The following is a 24,179-nucleotide window of genomic DNA, read 5'->3' on the forward strand; positions in this document are numbered from 1 at the left end:
TCTTTTCTAGCATCTGCTTAGAGATGTAAACATTTCAGCAATAGCTTTTGCCAAAACCATCCTCATCAAGCTTCTGAATAATCAATTTAAAAATATATTTTTGTTGAATCACAGTAGAATTTATGTTCAAGCCACCTGGTCAAAAGGTCAGAAAGATATTATGTTATTGTGGAGATCTTCCCACTGTTAACTGTCATGTGACACCCTAGGCAGTATAATATGAAATCTTTTAAGACAGGTATTAAGCAGTTATTTTAGGTTTTAATTAATGTATTTTAACAGCATTTTATAATTGTGTGTTTACAAAAAATACTTGAGAAACTTTGTCATAATGTCTCTAATATAAAATGTGAGTGTAGATTAATAGAATGACCTCTTGACAGAAAAAGTATGAACAGAAAAGCAATTTAGTCAAGAACAAACAGCTTTTTTTTTTTTTTTTTTTCTTCTGGTGTTTTTAATCCGGAACACCTTTCCTAGTAGTAGTATAGATTAAAATTACATTCTACGTTTTGGAAAGATTGTATTCTTAGTGTGAAATTCCTCCTTTCTCCAATTGTACTGTGCTATGAAGTAAGAATATCACTTTCTCAGAAGTGGGTGATTAAACTTAAAAGATTTCAGCAGTATAAAAATTGACAGGCTCTTATCTAACTAGAGGTGTCTTTGGGTATTACCTAAGGAAGCTTCTTCTTATTACAGCAGAGAAGCATGGTATTTCTGGATTTTTGAGAAAATGGTATAGGGAATGAGATTTCAGGATGAAATTATAGGAAAATTGTATTATTGACATGTAAAATAATAATAACAATAAAAAAGGTAGGCAAATTTTTCAGCTTAAGCTTGAAAAAAAATATGAAAGAGTATAGAAGTTTGTTTGGATCATAGTGTCATAGTAAAGTCCTGAAAACCATGTCCTTAAATACAGAATATATGAGAAATCAACTAACCATTGGTACGACATTATAAAGAGCATCCAGGTTAATGAGACAGGTAGTAGGAAACTATGAGACATACATATATAGTCGTTTCTGCACATCTAAAAATATACATGTATATATATAAATGAAACTGTAATTGCTGTCTTAAAGGAAGATTTTCACATAACAGAAACATGAGATTTGTTGACTTGATAGTCAAAGAATCACAGAATGGGTGAGATTGGAAGGGACCTCTGAAGATCATCTAGTCCAACCCCAACTTTAACGAGTGTCAGTGGATGCTCATTTAAAATTGCACTTACAGTTAGGAGTGAAGTCCTGTATTAAAGACATTAATAATAATACCAGTTTAGGTAAATAAATTCACTGTAACAATAAATGAGTTTCTGAATGCTGAAAATCACTAAGTAGAGAAAACATGCTATTCAAATTTAATAACATAATGAGGATGGTTATAACATAGGTAATGGACTAGGAAACATAAAGAGAAGCTTATCTTACTTTGATATGAACTGGGTGACGTATTACTGAGATGAGAATTCAAACTTCTAAATGTCAGCAACATTTGGATTTATTTCTTTTTGAAACTTTTAGAAAACTCAAGAGCTGCATCTCGCTTGACTTGGTCACACAAAAAAAAAAAAAAAAAAAAGAAAAAAAAAAGCAGAATGCACTTAGATATGTGGGATATTTTTATTTTAAAGGAACTACAAAACAAACAAACAAACAAAAACACTTCACTGCTTTTAAAAAAAAATAAAAACATTAGAAAAAAGTTTTTCTAATTTGAAGTTAAAAAGATGGAAGCAGTTAAAAGATGGAAGAGTTTGATAGTGTTGAAGCTATTTCTTAAAGACAAATATACAGAAGGCTGAACAAATATACACTTAGTCCAAAAAAAATCAATGGGAAGCTTAAAAGCTCATCAGAATGTATCTGAACACAGATAAATAGCAAAGCAGAGACTATTGTAAACAAAAGAAAATCTTTCAGAAGATGTAAGTTGCATCAAAGTAAAGAATGCGTAGAAAAGTATGTTATAGCAAATTATATGTGAAATGAGAAGAATATATTTTTTTTTACTCCATAAGGACAGTCATATGACTAATGCATAACAGGAGCCTTTGAAGAACAATGTTGTAACAAAAAGGCTAAATGAATTAATTGCATCATTGTTTACTACAAGACAATGGGAATGAGTCAGAGGAAGTGTTTCAAATTGAAATTTCAGATGAAGAGGTATAGAAATCAATATAAGAAAGAGTAATTAGTTGTCAGGACCATACAGTAGGCACTGTGAAGTTCTATAGGAACTTGAATATGAAATTTGCCAAAATTTTAATTATGGTATGTAATGTATTTTGCCAAACAGTGGGTGATGGAAAATGATACAAAAGGCTTTGTCCATTACTTAGAATTACATATTTGTTACTTCTGCCTGGTTTCTAAACTATCAAAATGAGGCAGAAGCTAGAAAAAAATAATGAAAGAAATTATTAGAAAATAAATAAATAAACATATTTTGGACAAAGTAGTACAGTACTGCACTACATGTTTTGTCTCCAAGTTCTGTTGGAGGATTCTTACTGTGCATAAGAGCAGGTTTGTGAGCCATTTGATAACCGTATACACCAGTATGTGGATTGCCCAAGAACTTAAAGCATTTTACTCCTCTGAAGGCCTTAAAGAAATTAAATTGTCATGTGGTAAGATAATTGATATTTGTTAAAATACAGGGATGAGAAGGATATAAATTGAGAGAGCAAGAAGCTCAAAAAAACTTGATTTTCCTGTCAATGTGAATGCAATATGAATTTAACTTTCAGTTTGTCATCATCTATTGTGGGATGGTATTTCAGCATCTATTTGCGTCTAGTATCAATCAAACTATAAGGAGTAATGTAGCTTTTCAAAGCTTGTTATATCTAGATTCGTACTAGTGATAAATATGACAAAAGGAGTAAACCATTTTTTGAACAATACTCGGTACAAAGAAATAATAATGTAAGATGTAAATTTAGTTAATCCAAGTGCAGGAGGCAAAAGAATTTTTTTTATGGGATTAGTTGTGGAGCTGGGACAAATTGTGTGTACAGGCACTTGTGTGTGCATACATGTATGCAACTAAAGAAAATCATAGAATTATAGAATGGCTCAGGTTGGAAGGGACATTAAAGATCACCTAACTCCAACCCCCTGCCATAGACAAGGATGACAGTACATCAGGTTGGCCGAGGCCCCATCCAGCCTGGCATAGAACACCTCCAGGGACAAGGCATCCACAGCTTCTCTACCTCACTACCCTTACAGCAAAGAATATCCTCCTAATGTCTAGTCTAAATGTATTGTCTTCAGTTTAAGACCATTCCCCCTTGTCCTATAATTATCCACCTGAATAAAGAGTCCCTCTTCATCCTTTTTATTAGACTCCTTTAAGTATTGAAAAGCCACGATGAGGTCTCCCCAGAGCCATCTGTTTAGGCTGAACATCTCCAGCTCTCTCAGCCTTTCTTCACAGGAGAGTTGTTCCAGCCCTCTGAAAATCTTTGTGGCCCTCCTCTGGACTTGCTCTAACAGCTCCCCCTCCTTCTTGTGCTGGTAGCCCCAGACCTGGATGCAGCACTCCAGGAAGGGCCTCATGAGGACAGAGTAGATGGGGACAATGCCCTCCCTCCACCAGCTGCTGGTCATACCTCTGTTGATGCAGCCCAGGATGCAGTTGGCCTTCTGGGCTGCAAGCATGCACTGCTGGCTCTTGTTGAGCCTTTCGTACACCAGAATTCCAAAGTCCCTCTCCACAGGACTGCTGTCAATGAGTTCTCCTAGTCTGTGCTCATGTCTGGCATTTGCCCAACCCAGGTTCAGCACTTAGACTTGTTGAACCTCATTAGGTTCACTTCTCTAGCTTGTCCAAGTCCCTTTGAATGGCATCTTTTACTTCTTTGGTATCAACTGCACCACTCAGCTTGATGTCATCTGCAAACTTGCTGAGGTTGCACTCAATCCCATCATCTATGTCATTGATGAAGATATTGAAAAGCACCAGTCCCAAGACAGACCAAGGAACACTGATTGTCACCAGCCTCCACCTGGACACTGTGTATGGCCATTGAGCCACTTTCTTCACCAGCTGGTCCACCCTTCAAATCCGTATCTTTCCAGTTTAGAGACTGGGATGTCATATGGGACCATGTCAAAGGCCTTACAGAAATCCAAGGAGATGACATAAATTGGTCTTCCCTTGTCAACTGATGCAGTTACTCCATCATAAAAGGCCACCAGATTGGTCAGGTATGATTTACCTGTGAAGCCACACTGGCTGTCCTGGATGACCTCCTTGTCCTGCATGTGCTTTAACATTGCCTCCAAGAGAATTCGTTCCATGATCTTGACAGGCACAGAGGTGGAGCTCACTGGTCTGTAGTTCTCCAGGTCTTCCTTTCTACCCTATTAAAAATGGGAGTGATGCTTCCCTTTTTCCAGTCACTGGGGACTTTGCCTGACTGCCATGATTTTTCAATTATGATAGAGTGTGGCTTGGCGACTGCAGCACCCAGTTCCCTCAGGACCCTTGGATGCGTGCCATCAAGGCCCATAAACTCGTACTTGTTAAGTTGCATCAAGAGGTCCTGAACTTGCTCTTCACTTACAGTGGGCTCCCCCAGCCCTTGCCTAGAGGTTTGGGGACAGGAGATCTGGGAAGCCTGACCACCAGTGAAGACCGAGGCAAAGAAGTACCTCTGCCTTTTCCCCATCTGTCATTACCAGTTCTCCGTCTTCATTTGTCAGAGGCGCTACACGCAAAAACAAATTCAATGTGTTTTTTAGAGCTTGCCTTGGAGATCGGAGCAACAGATGTAAATAGTGCTCTGAAGCAGTAGCTATGCTAAAGATTCAAAAAAAATGCATGACAGGAAGGAGATTTCGACTAAAAGAAAATGCATATGCAAGGAATGCTGGTTACCATGCAAATAAAAAAAAATAGTAAAATGATAAAATCTGTGGGTTTTTGCTTTTTTTAAATAAAGCTTGACATGCACACCAATGCTATCAAAAGATGGTATTGCTCATGTTATGGGATCTGTGGACAGTGTTGCAACAGAAGATTAATGAGCTATTTGTTTCCAAACAAATGGATCATCTATTAAGTTTATTCTACACACAACGGGACAAGCTGCACACCAGCTTGCAGACTGGTATGTTGTCTGAAATGCTCTTAAAGCATTGTAAAAGGAAAAAAATCATAGAATATATGTGGACAGAACTTGGAGGTTATCATTATCAGATTATTACAGAAGTAATTGTAAATATAAGTAAATAGCTATAAAATATACAATTTTTAATAATGCCATTGCAAAGAATGTCTCATCTCAGGAAAATCATCATCATCACTAAGTGGAGATTATTGTTGAATAAACTTTGAATGAAAGAGGACGAATTTTTCATCTAACATATTTTTGTTAGGTGACGTGGAAGATTCAGAAAAGAAGCATTGACTAAAGCACTGACTAAAAGTAGTTGCATGGTTTGCACTTAGCTTAGTCAAGTTAAATTTCAGGGGTCTCAGTGATTAATTTTCTGCTGAACTTATTGAGGTGTTCCTTTGTGAAATATAGTCTTCCTACAAAAGGGAAAATATTTTTCCTCCCTGGGGTCTACAAAATTTCAGCCCACAAAAATTACTTTGTTCATTTTTGCTTGGAAAAAAATAATTAGGCAGGTCACACGTGACTTCAGAAGACAAAGCTGCAGTGGTATGTCCTTAATCTAGTATGACCCAATAAATCTGTTTACTTGGACATGAAGGAAGTGATATAATCTTATGTACTATTGTACAATGAGTAGGATTTTTTTTACCCTCCTGTTAACTGTAAGTTTTTAAGTGGAAAAAGTGAAAATACATTTTTAAAGACCTGGAAAACAGATGTGGAAAAATGTGCATTCTAATATGCATATAAAAATAAAAATATAAAAAATGCAACTCAGTTTAAGGACTACTGCAAAGATTATTGAGAATATATATTTTGCTGCATGCTTTTTTATTTCTAATTATGTGCCTTCTCTCATTTCAAAAGCAACAAGCAAAAATGTTTTTACTTTTATTTCCTCTGATACAGAGAGGGAAATTTTTATATTAGTAAGATCTGTATCTGTTAAACCTGCCTCAGAGAGTGAGTCACCAAGTGAATCAGAAACCTGTACTAAGGTATTGTGTTGAGAAATTAAAAAAAATATATGGATACAAGTTAGTTGGGTATGTCCTTAGTTGTTATTTGATGAGGGACAGAGAAATCTTTGCAAAGAAGTATAATATTAATTTTCTAAAAGTACTTTATTTCCCTAAGAAAATAAATAAATAAATAAATAAAAAGAATAAATCTGCATCATTTTACTTCATACTTAATACAAAAATATCATCCATTAACAGCGGAGAGTCTTGAGAACTGTTTTGAGGAAGTTATGGATTTATACAGGGAGTTTTTAATATATAACATATATGTATTCAGTTGTTTGTTTGTTTGTTTTTTAAGTAATGAAGGATATAAGTGCTAGACTGCTTGCCATCTTTGTAACACAGTCTATTTCAGGGCTACCTTTGCAGTTTCCAACAAATGCAAGAAAAAACTGTTTGACTCCAAATTACTCATTTACATGCTTCAAGTGGCAAGCGAAAGTAAGGCTTTCAGTGTGTAACTAATATGAAGTTTAAACACTCCTATTTCTTCAAAAGTTTAATAGCTACTTTTATTGAAAAGAACTTGCTTGTGATTTAAACTATGTGTTTAAGAATCATTAACTTTACAAGTTACAGGGAGTTGTATCCAATTGAAAGAGGCAGAAGAATGGTACATGTGAAGGGGACATTTTCTATGGAGAAGTGAATATAAAATATTTATTTATATGCATGTAGGATCAATAAATTTGTTGTAATACAAAATGTTTTATACCTGTTTTTACCTTTTTTTTTTTTTTTTTTTTTTTTTTTTTTTTAAGGTAGAAGCTGTAAGAAGTTCAATGATTCAAGTTGAAAAATGGTTATTGATATTTGTAAAATAATGTTACATATACTATGGTTCCATTCTTAATGAGTGAAATTGATCAGGGCTGCATTTTTAAGTCATGCTTAGTAGAATGTATCACTTAACTTCTCAAGAGTAAATATGAAGTAGTTCATTTTGAGTCTGCAAGACAAATTGGTAAAAGTTTCTTGACATGTTTCTCACTAGGAAGAAAAGAAAAAGATAAAGGATCTGCCTACAATATTTTCAATTGTCCAAATAACTACAGGGTACTTAGGAGAACAGGTGAAAATTATAACTTCTTAATTAAATCAGAGGGCAGAAGACAAATTTGTCAAATATATCGTTAACATGCTTCATTTGTATGTGGAGGAATGGTTAAGTGAAGTAGGTCATGTGAATGTTGAGCAACTAGGAGGTCGCGAGCTAACAAAGTATCGAATGCAGCTCATTGTCGTGGTTTAACCCAGCTGGCAGCTAAACACCACGCAGCCGTTCGCTCACCCTCCCCCCTCCCTCTCTGGGACAGGGGAGAGAAATGGAAAGTGAAGCCCGTGAGTTGAGATAAAGACAGTTTAATAAGACAGGAAAATAATAATAACAAAATAATAATAACAATAATAACAATAATGTTACAATGGTGATAATAGGAAAGTAATAATAATATGTACAAACAAGTGATGCACAATGCGATTGCTCACCACCCGCTGACCGATGCCCAGCTTAACCCCGAGCAGTCCGGCCCCCTCCCCCCGGCTAGCCACCCCTATATATTGTTTAGCATGACGTCAGATGGTATGGAATACCCCTTTGGCTAGTTTGGGTCACCTGTCCTGGGTCTGTCCCCTCCCAGCTCTTACTGCACCCCCAGCCTGCCTGTTGGCAGGACAGAGCAAAAGGCTGAGATGTCCTTGGCTTGGTATAAGCACTGCTCTGCAACAATTAAAACATCGGGGTGTTATCAGCACTCTTCTCATCCTAAGCCAAAACATAGCATTCCACCAGCTACTAGGAAGAAAATTAATTCTGTTCTAACTGAAACCAGGACACTCATATGAGTCTGAGAAAGTGCGTAAATGAGTCTGAGAAAGTACGTAAAATCTGGGAGGTTTCAGGGAGGTTTCAGGTACAAGAACATGATATCTGTTGGTGGTTTGGGAAAGTACTAACTGTGTTATTTCGGTTGATGGGAGTGAGAAACTAGCTGATAAAATAGAGAAATGCACTAACCAATCATGAGCTTAGCTTTTGCAATATGTATGAGCTAATTATATTGAATTAGATAAAAGACGACTGAGCTATCCAATAAATCGAAGTTCACTGATCACTCATATTGAGCGTCTGTGTCTTCCTTCCGTCGACAACAAATGTCCTCGCAACATTTGTATGTCCAAACTAAATGCATTCTGTGAAGTATTTTTTCAACAAGTTGAAAATTCATGACAAATAACTGATTCAGTATTTTATAAAGATGATGATAGTATGGCACAATATTATAGATGAGAGTATTGTTGGTGTAGAAGAGAAAGACCACCTCAACCACTTAGAGGATAGCTTCTCTAACTTCTTGACAGCTGTTTTATATTGTAAAACAAGTCAACAAGGAAGGAAATTTAAATGATTGAAACCATCAGTGATTTAGTGAGACAGTTCAGACTTTACATACATGAAATTCTCTCTTTTACTTTGTTTCTTATGGAAGAACAAACATATGGAAGAACAAACAAATATGTTTTCTTACCAAGGCAGAACAGAAGGTGAAGGAGGAAAGGAATATTTTTTTCTATTCGTGTTTATTGTGTTGTAAAAGCTACCTAGATTATTTTGATTAGCTCTTAGGAGGTGAGTTCTTCCAAAAGGTTAGCCATCTAATCTAGTCAGCTGAACAAGAAAAAGGCACCTGCAGCAAATTATTGTGCAGGTGTAGCTAAGACTTGGAGAATGGTATTTAATGCCTACAAGTATTCAACTTGATGCACTCCTTATGTAAGAATTGTAGGTGACTGTCTTATAGTAGGTATCTAAGTGAACTTTGGTTTTCACAGATTTTTATGATTGGATCATTCAGTAAATATGATCTGAGTTTGTTTATTAGCTTGGCTTTTGTTTATGAGGTTCTCTACTTCGGAGAACCTCATAGCAACTAGAAAAAGAAAGCAACTAGAGTCAAACGAAGTAACGCAGTTTCTGTATTAGGGACTTCTGTTATGTTTGTTTACTTATGAGGCTGTCTGAGACAGCCTCATAAGTATTCTTTTAGGAGGATGTGGAGCATAGGCCTAGAAATGCGGTTCATTTTGGATATTGAAATTTTTTACATACAATAGTATAAAAATCACACAAAATGACACAAATTAATGCTTATGGAGGTTTAAACTAAACTTAAACCTTTTGCCAAAGTGGTAAATCATGTGGGGCTGCATCTCTTCAGAGTATTTGAAGTGCTATTTTCCAAGGGTGGCAATTTGTTAGTAAAGCGCATACAGATATGAGTATTTTGCTGCATAACTAGTTCAGCTTTATTCTAGCTTTGAAACTGTAGCACTACTTTTGAAGCCCTTTCATAGTTGGACTGAATCCCATGGGAGGAGGAGGGATATACCTTTTTTCATGAAGATGTGTTTACTAAATATTCTGAAAAGTAGTGGCATAATCATAAAACAAGCTTATTAAAATAAATCTCCAGTGACATAGAAGTGTGTTTTTTTTTTTTTTTTTTAAAAAAAAAAAAAAGCTAAACATAACAGTCAAAAAGTAATAATTAAAATGTGCCAAGAAAGAGAAAGCAAATAAATTGTAAATGACTATTTCAAATAATAATATATTAACATAATAAATGAGCATTTGTACCTGGTAAGTCCAGATGATAACATATACAAGACTGCTACTATAACTACAACTGAAACAACTGCAGCCTTACTCAAAAGGGAAAGTTAAAGTCCATATATTCAGTTTAAGCAGTTAATTGAAAAAATAAATTTTAAAAAATCACTATGATCAGTCTTTTGAGATGCTCATAAATTGGCTTGAATTCTGACCAAGTGAGTAATTGTTCATTATGTGTAGTCCTTCCCTGTTCAGGGAAGTGGCAACTAGATTAGGCTGCTCTAGGTGTTTCCAGTCAGGTTTTGAGCACCTCCAAGGAAGAGATGCTTCACAGCCTGTTTGTACAAACTGCTCTACTGTACAACCACCCTTACTGCCAGCCTTCTTACTTATGTTTAAATGAAATTTCAAGTATTTCAGTTTGCTCCTGTTGCCTCTTACCCCGTTACTAGATACTACTGAGAAATCTCTGATTCCCTCTTTACTTCCTGCCCATTAAGTATTTATACACATGAATAAAATGTCCCTGAGCCTTCTCTTTTTGAAGTTAAACTGTCCCATATCTCAGCTTCTCTTCATGTGTCAGAGGCTTTGATCACTTCATCACGTTTATGGCTCTTTGTCGAACTCTCTCCAGAATGTCCATTTTCTTCTGTTTTTTATGTGTTTTGAAAGAATAGATGCCCATTATAGTTAAGTATGAGTTGATTTTCAGATCACAAAATATTAAATTACCGTTCCTAGGATTAGGTTATTCTGAAGGTTGGGTTCTAAAGGAAAATTAAGATTTTCTTCTTAAACTTTACAATTTACATTTAAAATTCATCATGGACATAATGATTCTAGTTGAACAAATTATTTGAAAGACTACCATAGTTGTACTTGGAAGTGTTTTACTCAGATGCTTTCTCCCCTTGATTATAAAATAGGAAGCAATTGAGGTGAGGTGCTAAACTGGGCTGTAAAATCTGCTGTGGTGATTTTTTTTCTTTCTTTTTATTTAATAATTTCTGATAGATTAAAAGACAGAGATGTGTGATGTTAATTTGTTAAGGCACATAGAAATGGATTTCTGATGAGACCTGAGTTGTATTTTGTGTACAGCACATATGTTTTTAGATTACGCTTTCAGGAAGGGAATGTAATAATCTTTTAAATTTTATTGTGTTTTAATTTTATTGCATTCTTTGCTCATATCCCATAAAAAGATGTTGGTAGGTGCATTGTTATGTCTGAGCACTGTTCTACTGAGTGGACTTGGAAGTTCCACTGACTTGACTTTTAATCTTATGTGTTTGTAAGGATTCATCTGGTCATATAACTTCATGAGCTTTTTCACTTATTTTCATTAAGTTTATGTATTATAGCACAAAAACTGCCACTATATACTGATTTTCCGTCTCGTTTCAGTGGTACATGATAAGCATTGTACACATCTATAATCGCTGGAGAAACAGTGAAATACGATGTTACGTGAATGGTCAGCTGGTATCCTATGGTGACATGGCCTGGCATGTTAACACAAATGATGTAAGATTTTATTTTTTTCCTTTCTTATACCTTCACAGTACATCAAACTGTTCACCTAAGTAAATGAAAAAGTAAATGAAAAGTAAATGAAAAAAGAAAGAAAACTACAGTATTTTCTCTAGATCTTTGCAAATTTTCTTTCTTTTTTTTTTTTTTTTTTTTTTTTTTTTTTTTTAAGCTTTAAAAGCCTTAGTTATGTGTTTCATAAAATTTAATATTGCTGTGGTTTCTTTGTGTATTTTTTTTCTTTTCCTTTAGATTATAATGGATTTGGGGCTCTATTTTGCAAAGCTGTTTTAAGGAAATCTGTGGAGATTTTGTTAGAGAGACAGTTATAGTTAATGTTTTTAATATATAATATTGTTAGAGGACAGTGATAACAATGGATTCATATTTCACTTTTTCCATAGAAAGTTATGGTGGAGTTACAGATTTGAGATGTGTAGATTAAGGAAAACCCTTAAGAAAAACTGATTCATTCAGCCTAATGAATATGTATGCTGCAAAGTATTTTTGTATCTGCCAATAATTTTTGTATTATGTTAAATTCTGTTTTATTCAAGAAGACACATCTGTTAATGATTACAAGATTTCTGTGATATTTTTGTTGATTGAACATTAGATTTTAAGTATATACTTTTTTTTAATTGCAGTAGAACTTAATAGTCTGGACCATAGTCAGAGTCCCATTGATTTAAGCACAATACATATATATATATACATATATATATATAAATATTGTGAGAGATAATTTCTTCTATGAAGAATTTACCATATTAAAGCAATGAGACAAACAGAGATTAAGGAGAAAAAAAAAGTTAAAGCTGGAAAACAGAAGCACGGAGAAGCGTAAGAAAATTTATGGCATTAAACAAAGTCTGATTTCGTACATCTATATCCCAGTAGCAAGCATATTTTGCCTCTTTCATTGTTTGACTTGGATTAGTTCATAGGCAGTTGCCTAGTATTAAAAATGCTGTGCTTAATTATTAATTAATGTCCTTAATTATTAAGGGTTTAATATTTAATTAATGTTGTTAGCAAGTACAAATTAAGTACTACAAAGTTGCAATTTTGTATTTTGAATTTTATTGGCTTGGATGACCAATAGGGAGACTATGGAGACTACCAATAAAAAGATACTGAGACACGCAGAGTTGTGTAGAACAAGTGAATACAGTGTTCTTGTGTCTGCTTGTACCACAGGCAGAAATGAGTAATTTTTACCTGGAAGAGATTGCATGTATACCTGTAAATACAACTAAATGTTAATTGAACAGAGTTCAAGTTATGTTAACAGTACATTCTTACAGGAAATGTATCAGATTTAGTATTTTTGGATTATAAATTATTTTAATTAAATCTATCTATGCTTTAAAAAAAAAAAAAAAGAGTCCACTTTCTTCTATGATGGAATGAATGAGACTGTACACCTAATGATGAAGAAAACACGAAATATAATAAAGATAAAACTTTTCAGATGCTCACTGTGTCAAAGTTACCACTGGATAAAACTCATTTGGATTATATACTTTTCAGATTAATTTAATAGATTTGCCTTATTGAGTTTAAAGTTAAGGGACTGACTGAGTTACATTTTCTCTCAAGCATAGATTTTGTCTTGGAAAAGACTGCGAACTGATTTATTCCCCTCCAATAGAGCTCACATTACAGTTTTTTTTTATATTTTAGTGTCATTTTTCATTATGTGACATTTACCTCTTGTATCCAATACTTCAGTCTACAGTTTTCATATGTGCAGACATTGAAGATGTCTCGGTTAACTCCATCTTCATTAATGCTATTTAATAAAATATAAAAGCTATAAAAAGTTTATTGTTAGTTGTGTGTCACATAACTCAATGTTTTTATTCCAAGGACTATTTATAGTTAGAGATTATGACAAAAAAGATTAAATTAAATGCATGAAAACACATAACACAAATAATTGAATGTGTACAATTACTAGCTGATCAGTACATTAAACAGTTGATTATAAGAGATCAAATAGCATTTAGAGATGAATGTTACATTGGAAGAGTTGATTATTATGGATTTTAGATTAGGGATTTTCCCCCAGTTATGGGAAGACATCAGAGAAAGCATAAAGCTGTTCAAGATGTAGAATTAGGGGGTTAATGAAGTCTTGTGGAAGATTTTTTGCTCAGATACTAAATTGAAGACAAATTTGATGATGTCATAGAATCATAGAATATCCTGAGTTGGAAGGGACCTTTAGGGATCCTTGACTCTAACTGCTGGCTCCGCACAGGACCACCCAAAAATCAAACCATGTATCTGAGAGCACTGTCCAAATGCTTCTGGAACTCCAGCAGGCTTCCTAATGCAGATTACAGTAGTTTAATTTGTCTCAAAAAGTGAGGCCCATTCCTTGTTTTCATTAAATAAAGTACACATGGCAAGGAAACTAAGAGATCCTGGCCAAAGATCATTATGCTGTCGATGTAGTCCTCTTGTGCTGCATCTTTTTTCCTAATTTCTCAGATCTTTATTCTGGATGGTTAAGTTCTAAATTTCATTTGATCTAAAAGCCTTTTTTCTTCAAAGCACCAGAAGAACTTAACCTAATTCTTGCAAAATAAATTTAACTTGGGAAGGAAAAAAAAAAAAAAAAGCCACACTTCAAATACGAAATAATAGAAAATGGACAGATGGAGAACTGCAGAAGGTCTTTGTGCATATAGAAGGGTAGATGTGAGAAGAAAGAACAGAAAATAGTGACTTCTCTGATTGTGGAAGAAGTCAGAAGGGGAGTTTAAGTTCAAATCACATCACTGTAAGATGTGGTCATAGAACTGTGCACCAGTTGCAAACTAGAAAAAAAAATGTATTTGTTTTTCTGCCACATGTGTTTAGCTATTTTAGCACAACAGTGAAAGAATAGTGTATTTTGCCATTCTAAATTTCTCTGTTGTATGTTAAATGATTAATAAAAAAGAAATTCTAATAGCCAGTCATAACAGCACTGTAATACCAACCCATAAAATAATACATGTTAAGATACTCAAAATGAAATTTATCACTACAAAAATTTTTAATTACGGTCTCCATTTATTTTTAGCTCCAGTAGTTGTACATGATAGTATTTCATTATATAGTTTGTGTAACTAAAGCTCATTATCATTGCCTCTTTCTGATATAGAGCTATGACAAATGTTTTCTTGGCTCTTCGGAGACTGCTGATGCTAATCGAGTGTTCTGTGGCCAGCTTGGAGCAGTGTATGTATTCACAGAAGCACTCAACCCAGCACAGATTTTTGCAATACATCAGTTAGGACCTGGTTATAAGGTAATAATGGATCTTAAAAAACATTGTTTTGTAAAACTGAAAATAACTGCTGGACAATACTTGATAGATATAGTTGGAAGCTATATGTAAATGTAGATATTTCTCTTGGGGTCATATAGAGCTGTGTGATTTGTTTTCAGCAGAAGATAAGGATTTTGTCAAGTTTCCTAACTGTTCTTAATTTCTACCAGCTTTTTGAAAGATGCAAGTAATTGCTTTAAAAAATAGCTGAAACATGATTATATGTGATTTTTTATAAATTTGAGTCATAATCAAATTAGAGCAATTTTGTGTTTGAGTACTAAATAAATGGCTGGGGAAAAACTTTCCTCCTCTCTCCTGTTTTGTGTTTAAGAACTGAGTTAAAGTAGATTAACATTGAACAAAGCATAATAAGCCAATTCTGTTCAAATACACAGTTTTAAAGAGTTCTGCTGAAGTAAAAGTTGAGCTTTTCATATATGCTTTGCCAGAGAAATTTAGGGGGGACAGTATGGACAAATTTATAGTGCACACATAAACTTTGATCAATGATATGTATGAACAATGTTAGTTATTTCTTGAAATGGCTGTGTATAGTATTACTTTATCAAGAAAAACAAAGTAAATGTTTTGCAGAAGTGTGTGGAAACTGTTTGCCCAGCAGAGAAGACTTGAAAATGTCAGAGAAGACTTGAAATTGGCCCTAACCTAGCTTAAGAGTATGGAATTTTTTGTTGATTTTTGAAATTTGCAGTATCATCTGGAATACTTGCAGATTCTTAGTATATATCATATATTTTTAAAATAAAGACTTTTAAAAAGGGGCAAATACAGATCAACATTTAGATTCTATTAATCTATAGATTAATAATATTTATAATCTATATATAACCTATATTCTATATATAGATTATATATCTATATATAGAATATAGGTTATATATAGATTATAAATATAGATTATTAATATAGATTATCTATCTATGTAGAATCTATATTCTATTAATTTGCTTTGCTGAAAATGACTTTGCTGTAAGTCATTTGATGACAGCTAGCATCTAAATGACAGTGACAACTGAAAATATCTTTTGTGGTATATATGTGGTGTGAATAGCCAAATATATGTCAAAGGTACTTGGAGAAGAGGAAGTCTGTTGCATGTGTTTGATGGTTAAAACCTGCTGTAAAACCTAAAATGTTCAGTTAGTCAAGAAGTGTATCACACGTGCAAACAAGGGGTACTTTATTTCAATCTTAATACTGTATTTTGTTCAAACAAAGATTTCTGCAAATGTGTTTTTTTTGGTCATACAAAAGAAAATAATGTGACCTTATAGTGCTTAATAATAAATGTAGTAAATCTTTATGAATTTATTAATAATATTGAGTGTTGAAGGGTTTCATAAGGCATACGTGTTTTCATGCTAAACGATATTTCTAGCAGTTACTGCACGATCATTATTACATTTATTGATTATTAGGCTTCTGTTAAACTAAATTTCTTCACACCTATAGCTTATTACTGATTTTTGTAAAATGTCAATCAGATTAATTTAATACTTCAGGGATATTTCTCCTTGGTATATGATGATTTTAGGTTTAGACTGTGTTCCCAGCACAGCTAACGCCTCTTTCCTCTGTAAAGTGTTTTCATTCTTTCTCTAAGTATCTGAAAAAATAGCTTTTACTAATAATGGTTAAACATTAATTAATGCCTATTTCTCATTTGTAGAAGCCTCTGAGATTTTAACTTTAGTTAAAATGTTTAGCTATTGTTTTACAATATAATCTATATAATATTGCAGTATTCATTCATTTTGTCTATGATGTTCACATGCAGTCAGTTACAACATCTACTATAATTACTTCTCACTTCTGAACAACCTTAAGTGCTTTAGCATTTTAGCTTTAGCTTCAGTTGCATTCAGCGTTGGATACTGCAGATGAGTTGGACTACGATCTTCTCTTGTTGTTTCCTGATTATTATTATTATTATGCTTTTATTGGAAAATTTGATGTAGAATGTGTGTAGTGACATTAAAATTTATGCTGCAGAAATAAAATTCCTGTTATTGTAAAGATAATCCTGCATCAAAAGAAAACAATGCTTAACTTTTTCCAGTGATTTGAGGCAATTTCTTTTCTAATATTAATAAATACAAAAATGGTAATTGTGAGTTTTTAATTTTGTATTGCTAAATTTAACTGCTATGATTCTAGTACAAGCCTATGTCTTAATAGCCTTATGCCATACTTCTATTTACATAGGTATTTTCAGCTGCTTATCTGGTTGCCCAAAAGCTTAGATTTCCATCTTGACAATTTTTATTAGTTATCGTAGGTTTAAAATTTGCAGAAATGTTTATGATCTCTGAATAAATTCTTATACTATTTGTAGTCTAGCAATAAATTCTGATACCACTTGTAATCTGACACCATGTCTACCACTTATGTAGAATGTGCAAGCAAAAGTGCAACAAATTCCAAAACTTCCTGCAAGTAGGTTGTTTGCATCTGCTATGGAATTCTGTATACTGTATGAATATACTGTGTGAATATAGTATATATGCACTAAGATATTGTTTGTGCTAAATGAATGAATTTAGGCTTATCAGTTCAGTTCAAGGGTAGGCATTTAAAGGTTGATTAAAAGTCATCTTTTATGTCCCAGGTGACAAAATTGCAGCATGAGATGGCAGTAGCTCTCCTACAACTCTTCATGGTATTTTTTGCCTTCCTAAGTGGAAAATATACATATGGGATATATAAAAAATCCAAATTCATAGTTTTTTCCATGTTAAAAAAATAATTATATTCTGACTGAAAGCTTCATACTTTGTTGTCAAAACTAATTTAGACTATTTTCATTATAGTAATCACAGGGCATCATACAAGTTCTCCATGTATCCAGTTTGTAGCTAGAATAGACAAATATCACTCTCCTTCCTATGAAGTTTGGAAAACACTTTATATTGATTCTCTAACGCTGGTTACACTAAGTAGGTATTAAATGTACACAAATTCACATGTATTATGTATTTCTGAACATTGTTTATTATACTTTGATAACCAGATAAAAAATAATGGCTAAAAATTATCTCAGGAGCTCCTGTGAGTGTTTTAGAGAAGGTGCTTACTTGAGGTTGTGGCAGAGAAAATCAAAGATGTGGGTTTCTTGTAAATCATGTATGTATCACATAGGATCTCATATAAAATCATATATATATCAATCCTATATTGAATAATTGATAAAGAAGGTAATTTATGATGATAAGGTATAAAGGAATAAATATATGTATTTGCCATTCAACATCTTAAAACTAAGGCTCTTTGTGGTCTTTATGCCCTCACACTGGTTGTATGAGATCTCAAAGTTTCATTCCTTCCATGACCAGTAATTAACCATTTTCTACTTGACCTTATACACTTGATAGCCTCTGCTGTCCTCCTGTGGATGCATTTTCCCAAGTCCCCAGTACAGAATGAGTATGCTAAATTTATATTCTTTTTTTGTGTAAGCTAATGTTAATAACAAAGGAGTATTGTGTCTAATTAGTAGTTTCTTTTTCCATCATACTGTAATAATGTGAATAGAACAATAGCGTTTCCAATTTAAGATCATTCTTACTCAACTTGGATGGCTGTAATTCTTTTTTCAGACAACTTTTGAAATCAGTGAAATGACTGAACTATTTCTGTCTCTGCAATAAGTGTACAAAGATATATCTGTATAGTTAAATATGCTCTCTGGGGAGAAATGCATCATCACCTTCATCAGGACAAGTCTCTAACCAGTAGCAGTGATTTCCTGATAAGTGAGATTTAGACAGCCGTATGAACTGAGAGCCAGCTCTCAAGTTGTAAGCGTAAGATTTAGTCTGTCTATTTCTGCTTCAGTGAGCAGTATGGCAAGATAAGGGAACCCGTTTATAAATTAAAGCATTTGATGCTGAAGGCTGAATGTCCACAGTGTGTGTATCAGGGTTGGGGGGAATTGTTGCTCCAGATTGGTTAAAGTCTGATACTTTGGACTGAATGACTGTCAGCAGTCAGTCAACATTTCTAGTTCAGTTTCTTCCAAATGGAAGTCTCTTTGGTGCTGAACAGGTTTTTAATATGCACAAAGCAGTAAGTGAGGATCACTGGGAGTTTCCTTACCAAACATACTGACTGACAGATCTGCTCCAAGGGTTCTCAATCAGCTGCAGTCAGATGCCCAGTTTATTTAGTCTACATCTTTCTTATGACAAATTGATGCTTGTCACAAGAGCTCATATTGTCAGTCACTTGAGCAGTCACCCTTTCCCATCATTTGGCCATAAACAAGAAAATTTATTCAGGATTTCCATCAGCCTCGAGAACTCTGCAAAAGCTGCATGGGTTTTATGGGTTTACATAACTGGCAGAAACCTGTACTATTTTTTGAAAGAGCAGCTGATAGCCTATAAATTGCCTATTTTAATTCTTCCACCTTGGATAACAACAACCCTAGTGATTACATTTTTTTACAGTTTCATGATGTATTTTCTTACTGTGTTGGGGGCAGGAGCAAGAGAGAAATTTGTTAGGACAAAATGGATGAAAACAACTATATAGATGGCTATATGCAGTAAAAATAAGTAAAATAATTCATAATTATCCTCAGCAATAAATCATTTTAAGATGAGTAAAGATTTTAGAAACATAAATTGAATTTCATATTACAATTATGAAATAGTGATAATTTCTAATGCATTTACTTGTATGAACAAAGTACTGTGTGTTACTACTAGTTGTCTCTTTGCCACTGTCAAATGTAAAAGTAGGTGTGTGCCAAGTAAATCTGACAACACTTTGCAGAAAGGAAGAAATCTATCTTCTTGTGCTTGATTGATTTGTCAGTGTTGCCAGAAAAAATAGTTTTAGATCAGATATGGTTCATGGTATGTTTAAGGATAACAGAGATTTTCATTCTTTTTTAAGCTTAAGAATCTTTAGTTTGAAAAGTGGGTTTTAGAATTTGTTTTATTTTTAATTTAAGTATCTCGTTTATATATAATCTGGATTGTTAATGAAGCCTGAGATTTATGCTGTTTAAAAATAACTGTTACCTTAAGCAAAATGGATTCAAAATTCTATTTACTTTATAAAGTTTCTTGTATTTTTTTTTTCAGAGCACATTTAAATTTAAATCTGAGAGTGACATTCATCTGGCTGAGCACCATAAACAAGTGCTCTATGATGGGAAACTTGCAAGTAGCATTGCATTTACTTATAATGCAAAGGCTACTGATGCCCAGCTATGCCTTGAATCCTCACCAAAGGAAAATCCTTCAATTTTTGTACACTCCCCACATGCTCTTATGCTTCAGGTTTGTGTATTTTATTTTACTTTCAATCATTGTAATTTTTAGTTGACCAAATGAGAATACAAAAGCTATAATTTAACCGATTGTTGTTTCTGATTATTAATGTTATTAGCAAATGCAAATTTTACAGCTACTAGATACACATTAAAACTTTTCCTTTCATTTAGATTATTGTTTTTGTCCTTTAAATCATGTATTTGCCTTTTTTTTTTTTTTCTATGTTCTATGCATCTCCATATCAATGCTACTATGGCTGTTTTTCCCAGCGTAATGCTAGTTTTCTGGAGAGGAAAAACATAACAAAAGTACTTGCATCCTTTGAATTTTCTCTGTTGAATACTTCATGTATATACTAAATTCATGTTCTGTGATAACTGTTAGCTCATCATCATTTGGATGACAATATAATTTCTGTGCTATTGTATGAGGATACTGTAATTTTATATTTCAGTTCTTAATAACACCTATCATGTGAACTGTCCTTTGCTATTTTTTTCATTAAGAAATATATACTTCAGACCATAAGCCAGAATTTGGCATGATACTAAAGTTTTTCTATTTGTTTGCCTTTAAGTATAATAAGTATAGCTAAAACATGAGTAATGAAATTAAGTTAAAAACATGTCTCGTTTAGTTTGTACTCCATTCAATGGTAAAGTGTTCCCAAGTTATATTTGTAACTATCCTTTAAAACTGAGATTAGTGGATTTTTTTTTCCTTCTATTTATTTATTTATTTTTTTATTAATTTAGGATGTGAAAGCTATCGTAACCCACTCCATTCACAGTGCAATTCATTCCATTGGAGGAATTCAAGTTCTTTTTCCTCTCTTTGCCCAACTAGACAATCGACAGCTGCATGACAGTCAGGTGGAAACAACAGTTTGGTAAGCTTCTTTCAAGCAAGATAAATACTGAATTCAGCTAAGAATATTTCAGTTTCTGCTGTGGGAATAGTTTTTGTTTGTTTTTCTTTTTGTAAATTACGTGATGTATTTTACTTTTGTTTCTTTAAAAATATGTATTATTTTTGAAGAAATAATTTACTGTACAGTTGTGCAAATTGTAATAACCTGAGGAAATTCCAGGCAAAATTGGACATAAGTGATTGGATTAAATAGTGAATTTAAATCACATTAGATTTTTTAAGGATAGTTTTTGATAATTTTGCAACTCCTGAAATAAATCAATGTGCTTTTGCTTGACAATGCAATGTTGTTTACTTCTCAAAGTCTGTGACATTTAAATCCATACTTAATCACATTCCAAGCAAGGGAAAGATTCCACCATATTAACATGTTGTCAGAAAGTCACACATCTATGCTCAGCTATGTTTTGGCCATATTACAATTGCAACAGTAACTGGAGGAGACTTTAAAGACACTTTTAAACAGAAGCATATTAAACCTCTGTTCTGTTGACTCAGACCTAACCCTCAGTTACTGAGCACACATGGAAGTTGGGTAAATGCTTCAGTGCATAACATGCAATGTACTGCTTAGAAATCTGTCTGTACCCTTGCTGACTTGTGTAAAGCTAGCTCAGAAGTAGTTATTTTTGTAAGAATCTTGCTTACCATTTAAGATCTCATGCTGTATCTCATGCTGACAGTGAACTTATTCTAATGCAACACAAAATGTCTAGAATTGTTAGAGCAAAGTGTGTGGCCTAATTCTCTGGAGGTAGGATAGGGGTTGGAAGGGACCTTAAAGGTCACCTAATTCCACCATTCCACCTCTGCCATGGTCAGAGACATCTCCCAGCAGACCACGTTGCTCAAAGCCCCATCCAACCTGTCCTTGAACACCTCCAGGGATGGGGCATCCACAGCTTTTCTGGGCAACCTGTTCCAGGGCCTCACCACCCTCTGAGTAAATAATTACTTCCTAATGACTGATCTAAAACTACCCTCTTTTAGTTTAAAGACTAAAATATCCCCTTGTCATATCACCACAGTACTTGATAAAGAGTCCCTCTCCAGCCTTCTTGTAGGCCCCCTGGAAGACCACTGAAAAGTTTCCTTGGAGCTTTCTCTTCTTGGGGTTGTTTAGCAGAACAACCCCAACTCTCTTAGCTTGTCTTCGTAGGAGAGGTGCTCCAGACCTCTGAACATACTCATGGACCTCTTCTGGACTTGCTTTAATATGACTATGCCCTTCTTATGCTGGGGGCCCCAGACCTGAACACAGTACTCCAACTGGGGCCTCACAGGGGCAGAATAGAGGGGGATGGTTACCTCCATCAAGCTACTGGCCATGCTTTGACTTTCTGGCCTGCAAGTGTAGATTGCCAGCTCATGTTGAGCTTCTCATCAACCAACATCCCCAAAACCTTCTTCTCAGGGATGTTCTCAATCCATTCTCCTCCCAGCCTCTATTTGTGCTCAGGGTTGCCCCAACCCAGCTGCAGCACCTTGCACTTGGCCTTGCTGAACTTCATGATCTTTTCACATGCCAACCTCTCAAGCCTGTACAGGTCACTCTGAATAGCATCTCTTCCTGTCCAGCTTATCAATCACACCACACAGCTTGGCGTCTTCAGCAAACTTGCTGAGGGTGCACTTGATCCCACTGTCCCTGCCACCAACAATGATGTTAAACAACACCTGTCCCAGCACTGACCCCTAAGGAACACCACTTGCCACTGATCTCCACCTGAATATCAAGCCAGTGACTGCAATGCTTTGAGTGCAACCACCCAGCCAATTCCTGACCCATCACATGGTCCATCTATCAAATCCATGTCTCTCCAATTTAGAGACAAGGATATCACGAGGGACAGTGTCAAATGCTTTGCACAAGTCCATGTAGATGATGTCAGTTGCTCTTTCCCTATCCACCAATGCTGTATCCCCATTGTAGAAGACCACCAGATTTGTCAGGCATGATTTGCTTTGTAATGAAGCCATGTGGGCTGTCACCAATCACATCCTTATTTTCCATGTGTCTCAGCATAGTTTCCAGGAGGATCTTCTCTGAGATCTTCTTGGGCACACAGGTGAGACTGACTGGCCTGTAGTTCCCCAGGTCTTCCTTTTTTCCCTTTTTAAAAATGGAGGTTATGTTTCCCCTCTTCCAATCAGTGGGAACTTCAATGAACTGCCACAGCTTCTCAAATACGATGGATCGTGGTTTAGTGACTACATCCGCCAATTCCCTCAGGACCCATGGGTGCATCTCATCAAGTCCCACAGACTTGTGTAGCTTCAGGTTCCTCAGATGGTCTCAAACCTGATCTTCTCCTACAGTGGGCAGTTCTTCATTCTTCATGACATTGCCTTCTGGGACTAGGGCTTCTGGGACTAGGGCTACTAGAGCTCTTGCTGGTGAAGACTGAGGTAAAAAATGTAATTGAGTACCTCAGCCTTCTCCATATCCTGAGTAACCAGGTCTCCTAATTCCTTCCAGAGATGGCTTTTTTTTTTTTTTTTTTTTTTTTAATGTACCTTTTAGAAACCTTTCTTGTTGCCTTTGGCATCCCTGGCCAGCTTGATTTCTAATAGGGCTTTAGCTTTCCTAATCTGATCACCAGCTGCTCAGATGATCTTTCTGTATTCTTCCCAGGCTATCTAGCCTTGCTTCCACTTTCTGTAGGCTTCCTTTTTCTGCTTGAGCTTGACCAGGAGCTTCTTTCTTCTCCATGCAGGCCTTCTGGTGTTTTTGCCTGAATTCCTCTTTGTTGGGAGGCATCAATCCTGAGCTTGGAGGAAGTGACCCTTGAATATTAACCAGCTTTCTTGGGCTCCTCTTCCCACCAGGGCTTTGTCTCATGGTACTCTACCAAGCAGACCCTTGAAGAGGCCAAAGTCTCTTCTCCCAAAATCCAGGATAGCGAGCTTGCTGTGCTCCCTCCTCATTGCCATCAAGATCCTAAACTGCACCATTTCCTGGTCACAGCAGCCAAGGCTGCCATTGAGTTTTACAATCTCCACCAGCCTGTCCTCGTCAGAGAGAATGAGGTCCAGCACAGTACTTCTCCTCATTGTCTTCTCTTTCACTTGGAGAACGAAGTTATCATCAATGCATTCCAGGAACCTCCTCAATTGTCTATGCTGTCCATCCAACAGACATAAGTATTGCTTAAGAACTGTTACCATATTTCTCTGTACAGGTTTTAGGGACAATATAAACTGACTCCTGTATTTGAATAAATAACGAAAATAAGTACATAATTCAAAGTATGTGGCTTATTTTCCTGCTCAGAATGCATTCTGCTGTTAGTTA

General features: G+C 34.9%; 1 protein-coding gene across 10 annotated transcripts in view; it reads left to right on the forward strand.

Annotated features, from left to right (window-relative positions):
* Positions 1-24,179, forward strand: part of NBEA (neurobeachin) — a 522,340-nt gene that overhangs the window by 112,207 nt on the left and 385,954 nt on the right. For all 10 annotated transcript variants that reach the window (XM_084537470.1, XM_084537471.1, XM_084537462.1 and 7 more), the window contains exons 7-10: positions 11,198-11,317; positions 14,481-14,627; positions 19,763-19,960; positions 20,710-20,843. In XM_084537470.1, coding sequence (XP_084393596.1) covers positions 11,198-11,317; positions 14,481-14,627; positions 19,763-19,960; positions 20,710-20,843 — 599 coding nt within the window. The remainder of the gene's footprint in view (positions 1-11,197; positions 11,318-14,480; positions 14,628-19,762; positions 19,961-20,709; positions 20,844-24,179) is intronic.

This window comes from Aythya ferina (genome assembly GCF_964211825.1).
Source record: "Aythya ferina genome assembly, chromosome: 1".
Taxonomy (NCBI): Eukaryota; Metazoa; Chordata; class Aves; order Anseriformes; family Anatidae; genus Aythya; species Aythya ferina.